The sequence below is a fragment of the Anas platyrhynchos genome, chromosome 1 (assembly GCF_047663525.1).
Source record: "Anas platyrhynchos isolate ZD024472 breed Pekin duck chromosome 1, IASCAAS_PekinDuck_T2T, whole genome shotgun sequence".
NCBI lineage: Eukaryota > Metazoa > Chordata > Aves > Anseriformes > Anatidae > Anas > Anas platyrhynchos.
The window spans coordinates 16,701,185-16,721,089 of NC_092587.1; the positions used below are offsets into that span (position 1 = coordinate 16,701,185).

The following is a 19,905-nucleotide window of genomic DNA, read 5'->3' on the forward strand; positions in this document are numbered from 1 at the left end:
TCTACAGGAGGTCCTCATGTATATTCTACTGTGATTCAGATTTTTTTTTTCATTCATATATTCCCCTGATCTTCAGAGGTGTTGTAATGAAAAAAGTCAAGTGTTCTGCAGGTAAATTAAATTGAATCAAAGGAGATAAAAGTGCAAACTTAAAGATTAGTGTTTTTAATGCTTTAAAAAGTTCTTCATACTCTTCTGAAGCTGTATTTTTCAGCTATTGGTGTGTTTTTATGTATGTCTTATTCAAGAAAAATGAACCCTATACAAACGTCTAAGCAATTTTCATTATTAATACAGTTTTTCAGGCCTAATTTGGCAAAGGAATTTTACCATTTTATGTCCTATTGACTGTAATCAAGTAGGAGAATCCATGTGAAAACTTAGCCTTGAATTGTTTGAATTATTTGTCAGCTAGCAGTGCCGTAATATACTGCTGTGTTTAGGGTCAGTTAATAAAGCAGTCTATTTGGAGGCATTATAAACAGAGCAGTAAGGAATATGTGAGCAGGACTAACAGGGCATCTCATGCTTAGCTTTTGAAGTCTCAGGGAATGAGGGGAAGATGAAGGAAGGCAAATACAATGGAAGGACTTGTGGAATGGAGATGATTTCTAATGGATGGCAATGAACTAAAAATTGTCTTTAAACTTTTGATCCTGTCATTGTCATATTTGGATATTATTTACTTGGAAAAAATCATCTGTATCTTCAGCGTGACTTGCTGGTGTATTTCTTACTTCCAATTTGACTAATCCTGTAGTGAGCATTTAGTTCTGACTTAGAGCTGTATAGCTATTTCAATTAAGGATTATTTTTTCATCTGGTGTACTAGTAAAAGCACTAATAAATACAGCTGGGCTTTAGCCAGGTATGCACTTTCTGTATGGCTTTCCAGTAACAGAGTTTATTCACTATTTTTCCCTAGTTATTCAACCTACTGCAAGCTAAGTGATGACATTTGGTACCAAACACATGAGTGTACCTGCATAACCTCTCTGAATCAACTTCAGTCAAAATGAGGTGATTTATCTATTTAATTAATAGAATTTTAGCTAGTTTTTCTAACCCAATTCGTGCTACTGGTATGTCTTGGGAATCAAGTAACTGAGAAGGTGCTAATAACGAACAGCTGAGCACACATGCACCAGTAACAGTTTGGTGTAGTTGTGTGATAGTATATTGCTATATATATTTAATTCAATGATATATTGGGTTCCCAGTAAGGGCTTTGAACTGTGTGAACTCAACTGAGTGATACACGCTATAGAATTCATCTTCTTCCAGATCCCAATTGCTATTTCAAGAGGTTAATGTACCTTGCCTTCATTTTACCGCTTCTTTAACTTAACAGTGGAGCTGCATATTTGAGTAATTCCAAATCAAGTTTAGGTGGACTGAAATGGATTTGCCTGCAATGTGCTTAGATCACCCAGCTGAAACGGGGCTAGTTGCTGTCAAAATGGGTAGTTTTACTTCCTCTTTTCCAGCCACAAATCTTCATTCCTCTCTCCCATCTTTGGTCAATATTAACTTTTCTCTAGCGCAGTCGAGCAGTTCGTTGAATCATTCAGTTGGAAAAGACCTCTAAGATCATCTAGTCCAACTTTTAACATAGTACTGACAAGTCCACAACTAAACCATTCTACGAAGTTCTAAATCTACACGTTTCTTGAAGACCTCCGGGAATGGTGGCTCAACCGCTTCTCTGGGCAGCCTATTCCAATTGCTGCACAACACTTCCAGTAAAGAAATTTGTCCTAATACCTCCCCTGATGCAACTTGAAGCCATTTCTCCTTGTCTTATCGCTTGGTGCTTCAGCTAAACCGGCAGGAAACTAGCCTCAAAACGAAATGAATAATTTAATCTATGGGATAAGAGATGGATATCAGTGCTGATAGGGGGATAAGAACAAGTTCGGAACAGAGGGAGTAGCAAGATCTCTGTTTAATGCCAGGTAAATCTTAGATTGCTATCACTGCTTTATTAAGCTGCATCCTCATAAGAAGTCTTTATGAGTACTGCTTATTTTTCACTTAACAAGTTAGGAAGTACTCATAAAAGCATCTCAGCAGATGGATGTAGACTATGGTAAAGTAATCTGCATTTCTAGCATATTTACTTTCTATTACTCTCTTTTAATGATCTCTATTGTTGTTACAATTGACAGTACTCTTACAAAATAAATCCTTCTCCTACACCTTTGTTTCAATTTTGTTTTCACTCTTAAACATACTGTCAAATTTCCAAGCTAATTAACAGTTCATCTGATATGTTGGATGTATGGTCTATTTAACAGACTTTTTTTGAGGAAAATTTGAGACTGAACACATTTTTACAAATAATTGGGATAATCAAGCACTATGCATATAAATTTTGTAGTTATCAGTTTCAACTTCAAGGATATCTTAAAAAAAAAAGGGGGGGGGAGGAGAAAAAACAGATACACAAACATTCTTTTTGTTAATTCCCCTGAAAGTCTTTATTTTTGCTTTGACTATTTTGAACACGCAGAGGTTTTTATTTTAGAATTACTTGGATTGTTTAGGTAAGGTTTATAGTTGACTTTGCTGTTTTAAGAACGCAGTTATATGCAGAACCTAAAGATACCACAGAATCATCTAGGTTGGAAGAGACCTCCAAGATCGCTGAGTCCAACCTCCGACCTAACACTAACAAGTCCTCCACTAAACCATATCACTAAGTTTGACATCTAAACGTCTTTTAAAGACCTCCAGGGATAGTGACTCAACCACTTCCCTGGGCAGCCCATTCCAATGCCTAACAACCCTTTCCGTAAAGAAGTTCTTCCTAATATCCAACCTAAACCTTCTCTAGCACAGCTTTAACCCATTCTCCCTCGTCCTGTCACTGGGCATGTGGGAGAACAGAGCAATCCCCACCTTGCTACAGCCTCCTTTAAGGTATCTATTCCTTCTCGAGGCTTCAGCTCTTCTAGATCTCTGTGTATCTGGACAGAATGAATAGAAATCTCTGCTTTCCAAAGCAGTCTAAGCTTTGCCATATTATTTTGCTTGTCTTATCATATGTGGAATTGCTTTTACTGTTACTTCTGTCACGTCTCCTATGAGCTAAATTTTTCTGAAGTAGGTAGCTCCATCGATCTTTGTAACCAAAGTGTTTGAAGTCTCATCAGAGTAAAGGAATGGAGAAAACTCCAGTCAACTTCATAAAGTCCATTAAAACAAAATCAAGTTCTTGAAACTCATTCACTTAACCACAAAAATTGGAAATTGAGAAGTTTTATTCTTATGAACTGGCATATGCTGAAAATTGTGAATGAAGTGTGGACTATAATAAAATATCCACTTTTGTGTGATTAAAGAAGTATGGTAGTAATAGTGATGAGCATTTAGCTTATAAGAGTGTTACAGTTGAGGAAATAGGATGTTCCTTTAGCTTCACTATCTGCCAGGAAAAAATTAAGTCACTTTAAATAAAACTTCGCTTCGGATACTTTTTTTTAAAAAGGCACTGAGCTATCAGAAGTGGAATAAGCCTAATCAAAGTTAAATTTTGCTGGCTGTGGTTAACAGCTCCTGTCAAAAGTGGAAAAGAAGACATTAAAATTATTCTAATAAGTATATCCAACTGCTGAATTGCCTGTTATTTTTAGTTCTTTACCTAAGAGAAAATTAATGTTTTGAGTAATGGTATTCATTGCTCATAGTGTCTTATGAATTTCTGTTAAAAAAAAAAAAAAAAAGATATCTTAGTCTCTTAGACTTTTCTTAGGCTTTTAAATTGTCTTCAACAAAAAGGCATTCCATGTAGCTAACTATGATAACATGAGGAATAGAACAGAAAAGTTAGACAAAATGGAAAACGGTAGATTTGTACTGAGGGTGTATTAGGAGTTGCTCAGTCATTTCAACTTAAAAAACATAAATGATTTGTTATGAATATTCCTTCACAGGAGATTTGTGTTATTTTAAAAAGAAACTTTTCTTTCCCTTAAGAGTAGAGAGGGGAAAATGTTCTTAAATACAATCAAAAAATCAAAAGTTTCTTTTTTGTCTGTTTTTACATATGCTGGCACTATTTTAGTAGGTCTTCAAATAAAAAGTGATGTCTTCCATGCAATAAAGTAGAAAATATCTGAGTAATTCAGACTTGTAATGTTAGAAGATGCTCTTCCTTTCTCAGTGGCATCTAATAAGTAGGTGTGCTCTGAACCCCAAAGCTGTCACTTTAACCTACCCAAATAATTATTTCAAAGCAGCGATTTTTGTACTTACATTGCTATATTTTTATTGAAAGTGTGGTAAGTAACAGACATTTTTATCTCTTTTCTGGTGACAAGCTTTTCTTGTTTATTTATTTATTTTTTTAAAAGAAGTGGCCAAAGGGATTAAGGAAGATTGGGTATGGAGATAAGCTGTAAGAGCAACTACTGAAGAAGCAAACACTAGCTCAGAGATTAAACTAGGTGTCAAAACCAGGGATTTATCAGTCTTAAGATTTCTCTTGACTGGTAGTAATTACTTCCAGGTATCACTATTTGAATTCATTGTATTTATCTTAAAGATGCTGTTGTATGACTGCACGCTGTTTGACTTTCTTGTGAAATAGAAAATTAAATGAAAATTTGTGATCTTTTATTTGGTGGCATGAGATAGTAACTGAAAAATTGCCAACTTCCATTTCATATATATATGTTTTTTTGATTCATTTATGTCTGTAAGCATAAGATTACCTTCTTACTCTTCCTAACATAATACCTTGTTCTAGTACAAAAAATTCTTACAGCTGTTAAGGCAAAAAGAACTGGATTAGACTTCCATATACCTATGGCTTCCTGTTATCTGTTCTGCTTGTTATTGTAAGTGCAGATATTTTCAAGTAGACTTTGAGTTTTTTTTTTTTTTTTCGTTTTTCTTTCTGTCATATTACATGCTTCTGTATCATCTGAATAAAGAGTATTTTGAGAATACTGTTAAGTACGTTACAATTTGTGGCCCAGCCTTCACATCAATGTTTTAAAAAGGTATGATATTTTGTGATGTTTGATTTAAAATTAAAATAAAATAAAATAATGAAACTGATAATATGAATGTTACCTTAAAATAATACATTTCTGGTAAGACTATATCTTCTGTGGATTATTCTGTCTCATTTCAGAAAACAATTATGAAACTAATATACTTGTACTGGGAGGAAGCCATGAGAGTTTACTGAAAAGTGTTTTATTTGAGAGTACAAACTGGAAATGTTGCATCATGAGAATAAATGAAAAACAAAAACTTGAATAATGGTAGAAGCATTAAAATGAGATTGAAGAGTTGCCAAAAGATTTCTGCAGGTGTAAAAAGAAAAAAAAATGTGAAGAAGAAGAAAGTTAATTACAATTAATGTAACGATGGGAGAGCCATGTATTCCAAAGGGAGCTGTGTATTTTAGTTTTGGCTTGTGCATTCCTCTTACTCTCCCCACGGTCTCCATATAGTTATAATTAATGATAATCTTTTATAGTGCAGAAGCACAGAGGTGTTTATACTTGCAGATCTAAATCTTCTCAAGCAGGCTTTCGAACAGACTGGGAAATGACTTTAATGGCTTTTGGCATCCAAATATCACAACTTTGTGGGTTTATTATGAAGGAGCTCACAGAAAGAAAAGCTAAAAGAGGAGGAATTACTTAAGCAATGATAACATGTTGTACAAATTGTCAGGAGCTTTATATTCAAATACTGTTGATGCAGATCAGTAACATCTGAAGATCTATGAGACGGTTTTCAAATTAGAATGATTCAGTACTTTAAACAGTTATTAACAGGTTTTTCTTTAAATAACTTGTATGGTTAATGTTCTGTAGTATTCAAACCAATTCAAATACAGAAATCTATAGTCAGAAATCTATATGCTGAAATTGTTTTAAATTGAATAGGCTTTGCATGCAGTTTAAATACAGTTTCATTAGAATCATGGACAGGGAAGTAAAAACATCTTTTGTAAGCAATTGATTTTTTTCATCAGCAGGGGGATTTTTTGCTTGTTACTAATTTGGGAAATCTGAAATTTTGAATTTCTACCATATTCTGTAAAAAGGATATTATAAAACAGAAGTGAAAAATTAAGTACTTAGGAAAACCAGTGACCAAAGAAGGGGAAAAACATTAAGTAATCAGTTTCATAGTAAGAGAAAATGTTTAATACTTTTGTAGCAAAAAAAAATCAAAACATTTTCATTTTCTTGACTTATAAATTGTCATTAAAGATACACTTCTGAACTGATTTACAGGTTCTGTCTTTGGTTGATTATGAGATGAAGAATTACTTTCCACTTTCCTTAAATTACTGTTGTACTGAAATGCGTTGCAATTCTTATACTTACATAGGAAAGAAATAAACTAAAGTATTTTTGAGTAGCTATAGATTTTTTTTTTCCCTCTAGAGAAAGGATATACCCATATTTTGTCATCAGTGATAAATACCTATATGGTATGTAAAAATGTGTTTGAATATCATGAGAAAAACATGCAGAGTTGGTTTGTTTTTCCCACAGGTAAACATTACAGTTTCTCAGGGAAATTTATAAATGGCAGCAAAGTAAGGTAGTTAAGGGATGCACTCAACAATTAAGGAATATAAGAAGTAGTGTCACCTTTGCAGTCAGAGTTCATCCATTTCAAATATTCTTTTTAAAATTCTGTATCTGGCAATTGGTGCTTAAAAAAAAAAAGTGCAAGTACTGGATGGTACTCGTATGTTCTGCTTTAAATAAGGCATTAAGTTTGTTAGATGCATTTCTTCCTTATTTGCTGTAATGATGTGGATATAATGAAAGGATGTGCTTCCTTTCTTATTTTGTAAGGACGCTTGGCCAGTACTGTAGAGCTTGTATTTGCAGCAAACTGCCACAATCATAGGCTTGTGCATAGGGTGTCATGGAAAAGCAGTTATTTCCTCTGCCATCCATTTTTCTTTTAGTTTGAGAATTTATTTTGATGTTCAGTTGAATGTTAGTAATAGGTTAAAACATATTATTTTTTCCATGAGGGTGTGAATTTGTTCTTACTTTGAGTTATTGTTGTATATAAATTGTTGGTGAGCTTACTTGAGAGTGACAAATTTTTCAGCTTTCCATCGCCGAAAAAATTGAACCTGTGAAGTTTTTAAAATGTTTATGTTCACATACAGTTCCTTGAATATTTTAACCACTTTCATTTTTATCCAAATTAAACCTTTAGCCTTGTTAAAGTTATCTACGTAACGTATTAAACACATTAGTGTTCATGGGATTATTCAAATGAGTTTTACCACCTTTTAATAATAAGTAATTAAGTGCAGGACAGTTTTTTTTTTTTTTTTTTTTTTGACAGTTTCAGGTAAGAAGTCTTAATACTTGTTAAATTCATCCTTCCATATGCAGATATATAGGCTGTTTTTAGATCATAATTACATTTTACATTACATTTTGGCCTTCATAGTGTTGCTTTCTTCTGTTCAGTAAATAATTCCTATTCAAATCTGTATATTAATTTATAGACTGTTTTTGAAGGATTTCCCATTGTAAAAATACAATGCTATTGTATTTAATAGCATTGCCTAAAGCCATAGATTGTCTTTAAAATTCTTCGGAATTCCATACCCTGAAAATTTTCTGATGTTCAGACAAAGTGAATGTTCATTGCATCTGACTGAGATTCTCTTACTGTAATGTAACTCTCGTGTTACTTGAAGTTTGGAAGTATTTTTGAGTGAATGAACCATACATTTCCATACATTTTGTGAACAGCTCTATCTAGAATTCCATGAAATATAATTCTTTTTCCTCATTAGTGTGATGGACTGTTCAAAAAGCATCGGTTTAGTTTGGAATATCAGTGTGTAGTTCAACTGAACGTAACTAGTAACACTGAATGCAACAAAGCAGTTCATCTGCAGAATTAAAATTTTGAACTTTCAGATTACTTTACAATATTCTGAAGGTGTTATAGAATTACTTTGAAGAGAAAAATGATCTGTCATTTTTCTATCTACACAGATACCACTGTGTATTGGTGTGTGAATCTGATCTTAGAATTAAAAAAAAAAAAAATTTTGGTCATGTTTCTTTTCCTTAGATCTGTTGCTGTGCAAAATTTTGGGGTCTTTTCATAGTCACTGCTATGTCCACAAATGCTACATTCATAGTTAAAATGTCGTTGGGCAGTAGAAGTTGAAAAGGACTTGAAGACGTTATCCCAGGCAATGTCATACCCCAAGTTAGGATCGACTGTATCTAAGAGAAGAGCAGTCTGTCATTTAAAAAATTTCCAGCATGCCAACAGGCATTATACTGACTTCCACATAGTGCTTTTTTTGTCTTGTGCCGCAGGGAGTCTGGCACCAGAAGCCGTGTGTAGTGTTTGTTGCTGTGATCTCCCTCGCCCCCATCACCCTGTCTCCTGCTGGTATCTGGTGATCTAAATCTCTCCTTGCAGCTGAAACCCATTACTTTATCCAGGCACTGAGTAGATATTATTTTTTTTCCAGCAGTTAATTTTTGCAAATTTAAAGACTGCTATCTTTAGGAGACAAAAATTGTGTCCTTTCTTTTTTCCTTTCATGTTTTTAGTTTATTCTCTGAATACCCTAAAGTACACAATGTTCTCTGAATATTTTTAGTGTATTCTCTGAACCCTGTTCCTTGCTTTAGGCTTGTTTGACCACACCATGGTTTACTCTTGTCCCATTCTTGTTCTCTGCTCTGTGTGTTTGTGTGTATGTGAGTACGTAGGCTCAATGCTTAAAAAAAATGAAATGATAAGCACAAACTAGGTAATTAAAAAATGTGGTTTGGGAGACAAGTTCAACCTTTAATCTTTCATTTCCTATTCTCCAAGCACCTTTTGAATTTCTCAGGAAACTCCCTTATCAGGCATTCTGTGAAAGTGCTCATCAGCATCCTGTGCTCGTCATGCATATTGGATGCTAATTACTTACTAGTCCCCTAATTTGGTATCACACGCACCACTTCCCCCTGGCAGTCTGTTTGGGTTGACAGCAACAAACCCATTGAAGTGATTGCTCTGGGAAGAATACGCACTGAATATCGCCTTCTTCATCGTTGCTGAAATACTTTTTTTTTTTTTTTTGAGAAGAGCTGTCATCTTGAAAGCTCTGAATACTGCTGTCTCACAATGATGTCATACTTAGGGATCCAGCTTAAACTTTTTTTTTTTTTTTTTTTTTTTTCTGAGTGTAAATTGCGTTTACTGGGCAGATTTGTCACTTGTGTAGGAGTCTCTGGCTGCCAGTCATTTTGTGCTATGCAGGTTCTGTGGGTGAAAGACCCGTTGGTGCCACCTGCTTTATTTGGTTCTCTTTGGTACTCTATTTTCATGGTAGGGCTGTTGAAGTAATAAATATTTGTTATGTTTCTCTCATCTGAATTATTGAGCTGTAATCTCAGTTGTGAGCAGCCCATGAGGAGCGTATGCCTTTTGTTTCATTTGCAACATGAGCTGAGAATTTCCCTGCATTTCACATAAATTTAACATTCTCAAAACCAAGCCAATTTCTGTGTAGATGTGTGCAATGGGTTATGAACAGAAATTAATGTCAAGCTTTGGACTACTTTGTGGGGAAAAAATATTTTTGCCTTTCAAATCTGGTCTAGAAAAGCCTGAGTGGAAAATCTTCCTGGCAAGCATGCCGACCCACTAAAGGACTTCTCCGGATGATTTACTGATTACTGTTATGTGGTCTGGAATTAGAGAATAAGTATATGAAATATTTACTCCTTTGTGATAGAACAAATTGAGAGTACTTGCAGGGTCATCCATTAATTTTGATGAGCATAGAAATTAGGTCAAAGTAATCAAGCTTACAGTGTTTTTGGAGAAGGTGATTTACTTTCTTCTCCAGGTCAATGGATATTATAATGTTCCCCATACACTGTAAAACTATTTGGAAAATTAATATTAATAAAGTGAAATGATTAATGATGAAAACATCATTCTTATACTGATGTGTAAAGGTATTTATCCTGCTTCCTATTACATCTTTAGGAAATTGTAAGAGATGAACTGAAAACAAGTGTCAGATTATTAACAGCGTCAAAAGAGACAAGTCAACAATACAGGCTGTGTGAGAACACGACTTGTAATAGGGGGATATTTGAAATGCAATAACGTTATGTTTACCTAAGTCTGGATGGATGAGATGATTGGGTTCTTTATAGTTTTAATTTTAACTTCATGACTTCAGTAACACAAAAACGAGGAAGTTTTTTCTTTGGTAATTAATCCTTAACAGCTCAAAAGCTATTTCCATCAGATAAATACCTAATTAGGATTTTTTTCAATGGGAGATATTGATGTGGTTATGTAAATATTAACTAGGTAATTGTTACTGAAATAATTTACATTTAAATGTTCTATTATGTCCCGATCCCCTTAGAAAAATGTTGCTTTAGTGCAGCAATGACTGAATAGCTCTTTTATAAGTCTTTGAAAACTGAGTTTGAAGTGGAATATTTAAGATTGTCTAGATGTGGGGATATTGTTGTGTACCTCCAAATGCAATTGTATCTGTATAATTTTGTAATTTGCTTACTTCGCTGGTAACTTTTAGGTAAGTCTGTCTGAAGCTATGGCATCTACAGTAGATTACAACAAAATACTGCTAACTTTATACAGACAAGTACAAGGTCGTAGTGATTTCCTTGCAAATGATTGCAACAGCTATAGAGTTTGGACTTGAAATCTATGGCAGTTCTTGTACACTGTGTGAGAATTAAGTTTGCACACGTTAGTGCTGCAGGAGAGAACACTTTCAAGATGTTTGGAGAAGTAATCTTTCTAACATTTATGTGTATATTACGTTGTATACCAAATGTACTTAAAGATCATAAATCATCAAATGTTCTTACAGGTCACTTTTGGGCGTTACCACTTTCAGATCTTTCTTATACCACCATCCATGTTGGGCCCCTACCTCCCACTCTACTGACTCATCTGAGTTTTCAGTATTTTAGCTTTATTTCTGCACAGAATTTCTTCATAAATAAAATTCTCTCTGAAGTTAATTTTTTCGAGTTGTTTAATTAATGTAGAAATATGTATTGTGTGATTCCATCTGTCTGTAATGGCAGATGCGTTTACCCGTGGTGAAATTCAAACAGTTTTTAGAAAAAATCAAATGCATTTAAAAGACAGTGAGAGATCAGATATGAACTTCTTTTTATCATTTTGAACAAGTTGTGCCAAATTTATTGCCTAGGCTTAACCTCATATTGAAGCTTATTTTGAATTGATAGAAGCCATTATCATCTGTTTGGCATGTTTATTTTCTGTTGTCATTGGGAAATAAATGGGTAACTAGTTGTAATTAATACTTCGATACTTTTTTTTTTTTTTTTAATCCTTATGTCATTGCCTTTGGGAGTGGATCCAGTTAAAGCTATTTAGAAAAACTTATTTTTATACACTGTGGGAAGTTTCAGAAATGTACAATGGCAATCAGTAAAGAACAGTTAATTCCATGCTTGCAGCAATGCACATATTCAGATCAGTATGTCATTGACTCTATGCTACAGCAATTTTCCTCCAGGCAACTATTTTACTGTCTTCTACAATTACATAGATAACACGATAAAAATCTCCACAGGAAACTGAAGAAAATGAGAAATGTTGCTGGGAGACTTTGAAGTCTGCTCTTTTTATGCAGTGATTTTCCCCCCCCAAGTTATTTATACATGTACACGTTTGCCTGCTGTTTTTCCCTATATTCTTGTTATTTAATCTTTATGATACTGTCTGTTCAGATTTCAGTCATTGAAAACAAATTTGAAGTTATCTAAAACTAGAATTTGTGATTGTGTTTTTAAACAAAGTTTTTAAATTGCAGTAATACCTTGTGTACTTTTGAGGTTGTTATTTTTGCTTCTTCTTTTGTTTGTTCTTTAATCTTCTGCTCTTTTTTATCTTTTTTGGAAAACATCTCAAGTGTGTTTGTCTTCATCCAATAAGTCCCCTCCCTGTCCTATTAAGAGTTACGTGCAATCATATTTTAAAACCTCAAGGAGAAGGAAGCATTTTGCATTATTGCCTACACTAATAAATGCTTAATATGTAAACTGATACTTTGCATATTCTGTAAATCAAATATTCCTTAATTGGAGCTTGTAATGAAAACAGGTGTCCTATTTTTATTTCACTAGTTGTGTGGGTCATTCGAATATTCAGAGTCAATTTTGAGCTTCCGTAATAATTTGCAGTAACCATTGCAGGTCAGTGAGCACTTGATCCCTTTCTGTCTTTCACAATACTTTGCCTTCCTTATTAGATTTTAGTATCTGTATGACTTCCACTATGTAGCTCTTTGTGGGGAGACACCACATACCACATTTTACTCAAAAATTGCTGATGAATATAATGTATTCAAAAAATATACTTCTTAGCCAATATAATGAGAAAACTTAGTATATTTCTCCATATTTTGACTTTTTGAAGTACTTGAATGCAGAGCTCTAAGCTAAAGCTTGAGACAGTTGCCGTACTAATAGCCAGTAAGCACTACTAGCTGAAATACGTGGAGATGTCTTAACACATTTCATTAGGAGATTTTTTTTTCTGTATTTCAAAACTTTATTATCTGACATTAGCGGAGGCTACTTTCTTTCTGAAGCATGAGAAGCACAACGGGAATGAAAATTGGACTGGAAGTAGCTTTAAATAAAGAACATACGAAAAATCCTGAAAACTTATTTTATGTATAAGAGGCTTATGAAAATGCTAACTATCAGCCACTGTGTGCCACAGGAAATCGTGATGTTCTTGGATGTCTCTTGCAAAGGGAGAGAGAGCAAAATGAGAACAAGAAAACTGGACGAGTAGTTCCTAACAGGGCTATTTTTATTTCCATAATAGTTGTTCGTGTCGGTCTGTGAAAGTATATATAGCAACTGCGGACTCTTAGTGAAAGAATTGGATGATTCCTAAATGCTACCTACGCTTTTTGCTAATAGTTGCCTTTCTATCGAAATTACACAATTTCTTTTTTTTTTCTTCAGTAAAAGAATAATAAAAAAATAGAATATAAGAATATTAGAAAAATATTAGAATAAAATATCAGAATATAAGAATATTAGAATATAAGAATCTAGAATAGTGAATTTAATCTCAGACCTATGTGCTTTTGAAAAAGGCTGATTTCTGACATCCATTTTTGTGCTTGGTGAACATACTTGATGAAGAATCGTTAGAAACACTGGAAAATGTTTCTTAGAAGTTACATTCTCTTTTCTTGAAACATAATCTTTCTGATTTGATGGTGTTTTCTTACTAGAACAATTAGATTTTTTTTTTTTTTCCAAAATATTAATACTGGGATGTCTTTGCTATCCAGTTTCCTTCAGCCTTGTTTTTCAGATTAAATTTTTTTTGAAGTTTATCATTTTTCCTTGTTGCTGGTTATTCATTCACAGGTTGGGGAGTCCTCTGATGGGCCACTGAAGTTTTATTTCATCTAATTTCAGACTTTCTAGGTCTGCATTCTGCAGTAGTCATGTTAAGTTACAGCTAACACTGAGAAATAGAGTTTGCTTGGGATGTGGCTCATCTGATTTATTTTATGATTCTGGTTTAGAATGAGATAATCCTCTGTAACTACTTGTTTTTCTGTGTTGTCTGTGAAGAGAGGTGAAGATGCCCGCCTTTGATGGTTAGGTGTATGTTAAGCTTTTGTGTTGTTTTATATCCTGATATGAGACTACAGTGTGAAGTGCTAGATTTTGGAAGAGCAGGGTAAGAAAGAGCTAAGATAAGTAAGATGAGAAACAGAAGATAAAAATCCTTTTTTTTTTTTTTAAACTTATCTTTTTGTGAGTACCTGTAGAAGAGTTATTGTGTTGTACTTACAGTTTGTAAGTTCCTTTTTGTTCAGAAATGCGATAGCAGGATCATAAGAAGAAAAGGTGCTCAAAGGCAGGAAATTTGCAAAGGAACAGGTCATCGAAGTAGTTGTCAGCTCATTCCTTTTGCAAATCTTTAGTGAAATGGTGTCTGAAAATTGCTTCTTTCAAGAGGAATAATGTTCCATGTATGCTTTAATTTTATATAAATTGTATGAGGAATAGGGGTTCATTTATTGTTTTACTTTAAACCTTGTTACGCAGAGAAAGAATGAGTCACACTTTTTCCTTTTTCTGAAAACTAAATTAAAAGTATTAAGCAGCTTTACACAGTGAGCTGACTTATGAATATGTAATGAATATAAATGGTAAAACTGTAAAAAGTTTTTATGAGTTAGGTATATAGGATATACCCTTATTTTTTTTCCTGTTGTAGAGGATACATCATTATTTTTTAATTATTCCATTTATTTTTGTCTGGAAAAGTCTTTCTCTTTTAAATTAAAGGGAATATTCATCCTTTATATCCTTGATTTTATTTTCTGGACTATTAAAAAGAGCTTCTTTGAAAATTGTGGGGTTTTTCGTGTTATTTGTGTGTGTGTTTTGTTTGTTTTTAATCTAAGGACAGAGCATGTTGGAGGGAGATAGGTAGATATTTAATATTAATTTTGCACAGGTTCACATGAAACCTGACTTCTTAAATTGAACATGTCTTGTGTGTATTCTGAGTTACAGAGGACATTGCTAAAGGACATTTTGACGCTGATGATAATTTGCAAGGGACCTTTCCCTTGTCTCGTTTTTGAGCTGCAGAACTGACATTTTTATTTGGATTAATTTTGTCAAATGTATAACACCTTTGTTACTTGTCTAATCTGGATTAGTTTTCTTTATATATAACCTTTGTCTTCCTGCTCATCTGTTTGCCTTCTTGTTATCTCCATTGCACCTTTGAGCATCTCTACCTGAAGAAAAAAACCTTCTGGCTTTTGTAATATTCAAGACTTTTCTTTTAACATATTTTTCTGAGGGGTTTGGGTTGAAATAAACACAAGTCTGTCTTTAATGAGGTGAACCTAGTAAAGAAGGGGATGGGAACTGAGGAGAAAGATGTGGAAGGGAGCGTTACCGTCCAGGCACAGACAGTGTTGATCCCGTTCTCCCTTAGAGCATTGTCAGAATTTGCTTTCTTTTGCTGGGAGGAAGGTGATGATGATTTGTGGGGCTTTTGCCCTTATTTTTGCTGAGAATATGCTGCTGAAGTGGGATAAGGAATTTCTTCCTTGTGAAAGGATCTGTTATTAAAAAGCTTGATACTACAGTCTACTACTTGGTCATCACTGTTTTGCAGTCTCTGTTATATTTGAGTTTATTACTTAAGGAATCTTAGATGTTTTGGATACTTGTTTGTTGGTCTTCTGTTACAGTATAGGTTTTTAAAACTGTACTGCAATGCAAAGGTGGCATTCCTTTAATAGCCGGTAACCAACCACTGGTGTGTTGTTGATAGTCCTGGTACCTCTGGGATCATCACATGCTTTGATTTATGGCATCCCTGCTATAATTCTTTTTTTCCACTCAACAGGTTTTCCAGTATCTTAACTAATGTTTTGTTAGCACAACCTAATCTCCTCATCCTATAGTTGTTAACATTTCATATCCCCAAACGAATGATTCCTCAGGCAGTGCAAACCAAAATGCATTGGTAACGCCTTGCGTCTGATAATCTATGAGTAGTGATAAAGTCACTTGTGTGTTAGAATTATTTTACAACATATGTAATGCTCATGGCTATCACCAACTGAATAGTAAACGCTTTAAGTTTGCGTAATCAAATGTGACAACCTAAAGATCTCCATAGGCTTCAGGAATGACATATTGCAGAGATTTGAGATAGGGAGTAGAGGAGTTGTATGGTAACGCATGTTCTTGGTTCTCTTAGTGCTTATCCTATCCTGTCTTGCAATTGTATAAAGGAAGGAATTCTTTAGTGTATCATACTCTTTATTAATTCAGATGGCATGTTTTAAAATCACGTAATCTGGCTTAAGTGGTAAAATTCTGATTCATAGCAATTAGATATATTTTTTTTTAAATATTATTTTGTTGTGACAACAGAAAGACTCAATTTTCATGAGTTAGACAGCCTTGAGGGTTCTGTGCTTTTCCAGTGTTGAGAATCTTTTTTTGGAGGGAAAAAATAGTCTGTTTCCTTTGGTCCGATTTCCTTCAGATTCCAAATGCTTGCCTGAAAACAAACAAATGATCCTTGAAAAGCTATAGTCAGCTTTTAAATCATTTTGTTGGCTTTCTATAAGGTTTATTTTGGGGGTTTCTTCTGTTAAAACATGCAACATATTTTAGTGCGTATGATGCAAACTTAGATGTTCTGTTGAGATTGTTCATCCATAGCATGAGGGCTTCTGATACTCCCCTTTCAGGTGTAAAATGTCTAGAATGAAGCAATTTATTATATATTAATTCTGGTTAACCAGGCATGGTTTGAGATTTTCACAGTCTGCAAGAAATTAAGTATTCATTAACATTTAAAGCCATTAGATGACACAGTTGAGCAATAAATTATTCATTTATTCACTGTTTAAGTAAATGTGCGTTGAAGTTTCTGACTAGAAGATAAGTGGTGCTTGTCTTTGTTTTCAGTTATTTTCCTCATCCTTGCTTTATTTATTCTGTGCACTTCATTGACTTGTCTTTTTCTCTCTCTTTTCCTCAAACAGAAGAAGAAGAAGTGGAAAATTTTGATGTTTCCAGTCTGCCTGAAGAAGTGCTGCAGAACATAGAAGCTGACAGTTATTGGTGCATGAGCAAGTTGCTTGATGGCATTCAGGTAAATTGATTTTTCCTGTCTGTAAGTAGTGGAGATAACTGATTAATGTCATGGCTTTGAACTACTTGAAGGTTGTTGAGAAAGAATACTTCTATGAAAAACAGGGGAGAAGTACATTTTCCCATTGGAGAAATCTGCAAGTTTGGCATACTATTAGAAAAGAAGATGTTGCTCAGCTGTTTTATTCATCAAAACGTCTGCATGTTTCAGTGCAGTATGATGTGCTAGAGCAGAGTCAAACTCTCCAGTTCTAGAGGCATGTTACACAGCTCAGTCACCAGTTGTGGAGAATATTTACATATGTCTCCAACTAAAATAGTCTCACCGAGGTTCTGAAAAGCTTGCTTCTATATTTAATCATTTTATATGTAGCGATAGATATAGTGACCTTTTAACAACTGCCATCTTGTTAGTTCTTGAAATTATCTTCTTATTTTTAAAACATCTGTTTGAGTCTTGATACTTCTGCTACTTCACTGAGTGTTGTATGATTTTTTTTTTTTTGAAATGGGGAAGCTGTAACTGTGGATGCAATTTTTAAAGTGCTACAAGTAACAGACTTAGAGTGGAAGATTTGTGTCTACGTGCTAGTTGGTTCATAAGTTCACAAAGATTAGAAGGATCTACAAGTAATATTAAATATGCAGCTGAACATCTTGTGTTTAAGTGAAGGAGGAATCAGTACAGTCTAGCATAGATTAAATGGTAGTCCAAACATCTGTATTTGATATTTAGCATTTTGAAACACTTCATGCTGCAAAGTTGATAAAGTAGATAAAAGTAGATACTTCAGACTTGACAAAGAAGTTACCTATATTAAATTTTATAGGCTTTGTGTTGCAATAGGCATCAAAAATAGTATGTATCTATAAATAAAATACCTGTTTTTCAGATCTGTCTCGTTGAGATGAAAGTTTTGAATCTTATTAAAAAGTAAACATAATTCTGATTTCTGAAAGTCAGAGTATATGCAAGAAAATAATCAGAGTGACTTTCTGGATTATGATGGGACCAAAGTTGACCTTTGATAGAGATGTGAAAGTTTCTGAAAGGTGTTGATTTCTCTTTTGCACTGGCAACAAAGAATGTTAGCAATGTTTAGTAGGCAGATGGTTGCAGTCAGGGTTCATTTGCTGTTTTCAGTGAGCTGATTAGAAAATAAATTACGGTTACAACTATTTAGCACATTGCTGCTTCTTCTTTTCTTTTTTTTAAGTGATATTCATACCAGCTCCTTCTGATTATTCCCTGCTTTCAAATGAGCTACCCATATAATGTGGAAGATCTTTGCTTTGAAATTGTTTCAGTATTATTCTGGTGACAATAGAAATTGTTACAGGGATAGCAAAACTCTGATTAATTTATTCTTAACATTTTCTTAAGAGATGAGGTGATGGAAAAGTGCTCCTACAGTACTTGATGGATTCGGTTCTTTTGGTAGGGCCCATGTAACTTTCTTATTTTTTTAAATGCTTTAGTCAAGCATTTGAGAGTTTAAGTGTTTATTTCTCCAAATGGTTTTAATGTAGTGAAGACCATGGAGGTTGAATTTGTATGTGTGGACAGTGACTACCTCCAATCATTAGTACATCATCATGAAATGTGAGTAACAATAAAAATTCCTATGAAATGAAGCTGTTGTTATTAGTGAAGCTAAATTCATGTTACCCAGGTTCTTTATTTTGATAGCATTTTTTGTATAGATATTTCTTTCATTGTAGAGTGCCTTGACATATTCTTGCCTGTCATGTATGTTTCAATGTGAATGTTTCATTGGCTAAGGTACCTTGTGAAATTAAACTCTTAGTGAAATTTGTTTTTGTTAAGATATTGAGTTGAGAAACAGAAGACTTAAACTTCCTTGAGGGTATCTTAAGTGTATTTCTCCTGGTTAAAGGTCAAGTGAATGCTAGCTCAATTTTATGTGGAGCATCATTGAAAAGCATATTCCTTTTGTCATATTGATCCCCGTAAAAGATGCTGCTTTTCTTATGTCAGTCTCTTAAAACAGCATTTGACCACATATCAAACTAAAAGTCAGAACTTCAAATCTTCTTGAAGGAAGATGAGTAAAGAAATAAAAACCCTCTCCAGCTTATTTTACAATTTTTCCTGTTTCTGGAACGTCTTCTGTTGTAGGGCTGCTGCTTTGCTTTTCTTCTAGAAAAAGAAATTCAGAGATGACATCATTTCTCCTTAAAACTCTGTTTTCCTACAAAAACATCTAGTACTGATAAACAAATTATTGAAAATAATTGTAATGGAATTAAACTGCATTGATAAAAATTTAAGCTCTTACATTAATGGAATGATTATCAATTGGATGTATTCAAAGATGCACTCATCTATCAAAAGCAGGCTTGAAAGATTATGGTAGTGGTGTGACTAATGATGTTACAGTTAATTCGCTGCAACTGCAGAGTGCTGCTGAAATGAAAGGTTTTGCTTCTTTTTTTTGCACACATTCTGGTCTTTTGTTTCCTTCTGTGTTGACACCATTTTGCTGGTCAAGTAGAGGGGTCATGGAATAGGTTGGGAGAACTAAGCCAACTGCAAGTGGGCTCCTTGAGAGGAAGGAGGTAAAAAAAAAAAAAAAAAAGAAAAACAAAGAGAGGAAAGTGTTTTACTGAGCTGACTTGCATTCTGGATATATGGTTGCAGTATCCATTCATTGGAAGGAGTCAAGGACTGTGTGGATATGGGGTCAGTGGGACCACCCTTTTCAAGGCAAACTGTAATCATTAAATTTAGCATTAAACAATGCTCAGAGTTCATAAACTCACCTGCACCTGATTTCCTGTCTGATTGAGAGCTATTGTGAGTTGATTCACAGAGCTGAACCACACAACTAAACAAAAAAGCACTGGTTACTTCAGGGGCTGAATACCTTGAGCTAGTACCATAGCAAAGACATGAGTAGAACTACACAGTAGGGCCAAGGCAGGCTCATGGCAGCTGAGATTTTACTTTAAATGCTGTAGATTCTCAATTTGTCAAGCATGCTGCCAATATACACTAACCTAGAACGTCTTCTATAGGTCTCCCTGCTACTCAATAAAGGTGCTGCTGATTGTTTCTTGGAAATAGTCATTAAAATTATTCTGACTTTTCCCTTAGTATTTTTCCATATGATCTACTATGCATAATAGAATATCTTTACAGTCAACCAGCAAAAACTGTTTCTCTCTCATAAAG

At 34.1% G+C, this 19,905-nt stretch overlaps 1 protein-coding gene across 1 annotated transcript in view; it reads left to right on the plus strand.

Annotated features, from left to right (window-relative positions):
- TBC1D22A (TBC1 domain family member 22A) overlaps positions 1–19,905 on the plus strand; it is a 169,627-nt gene that overhangs the window by 45,786 nt on the left and 103,936 nt on the right. The window contains exon 9 of the mRNA XM_072032932.1: positions 16,601–16,710. Within this exon, the coding sequence (XP_071889033.1) occupies positions 16,601–16,710 (110 nt within the window). The remainder of the gene's footprint in view (positions 1–16,600; positions 16,711–19,905) is intronic.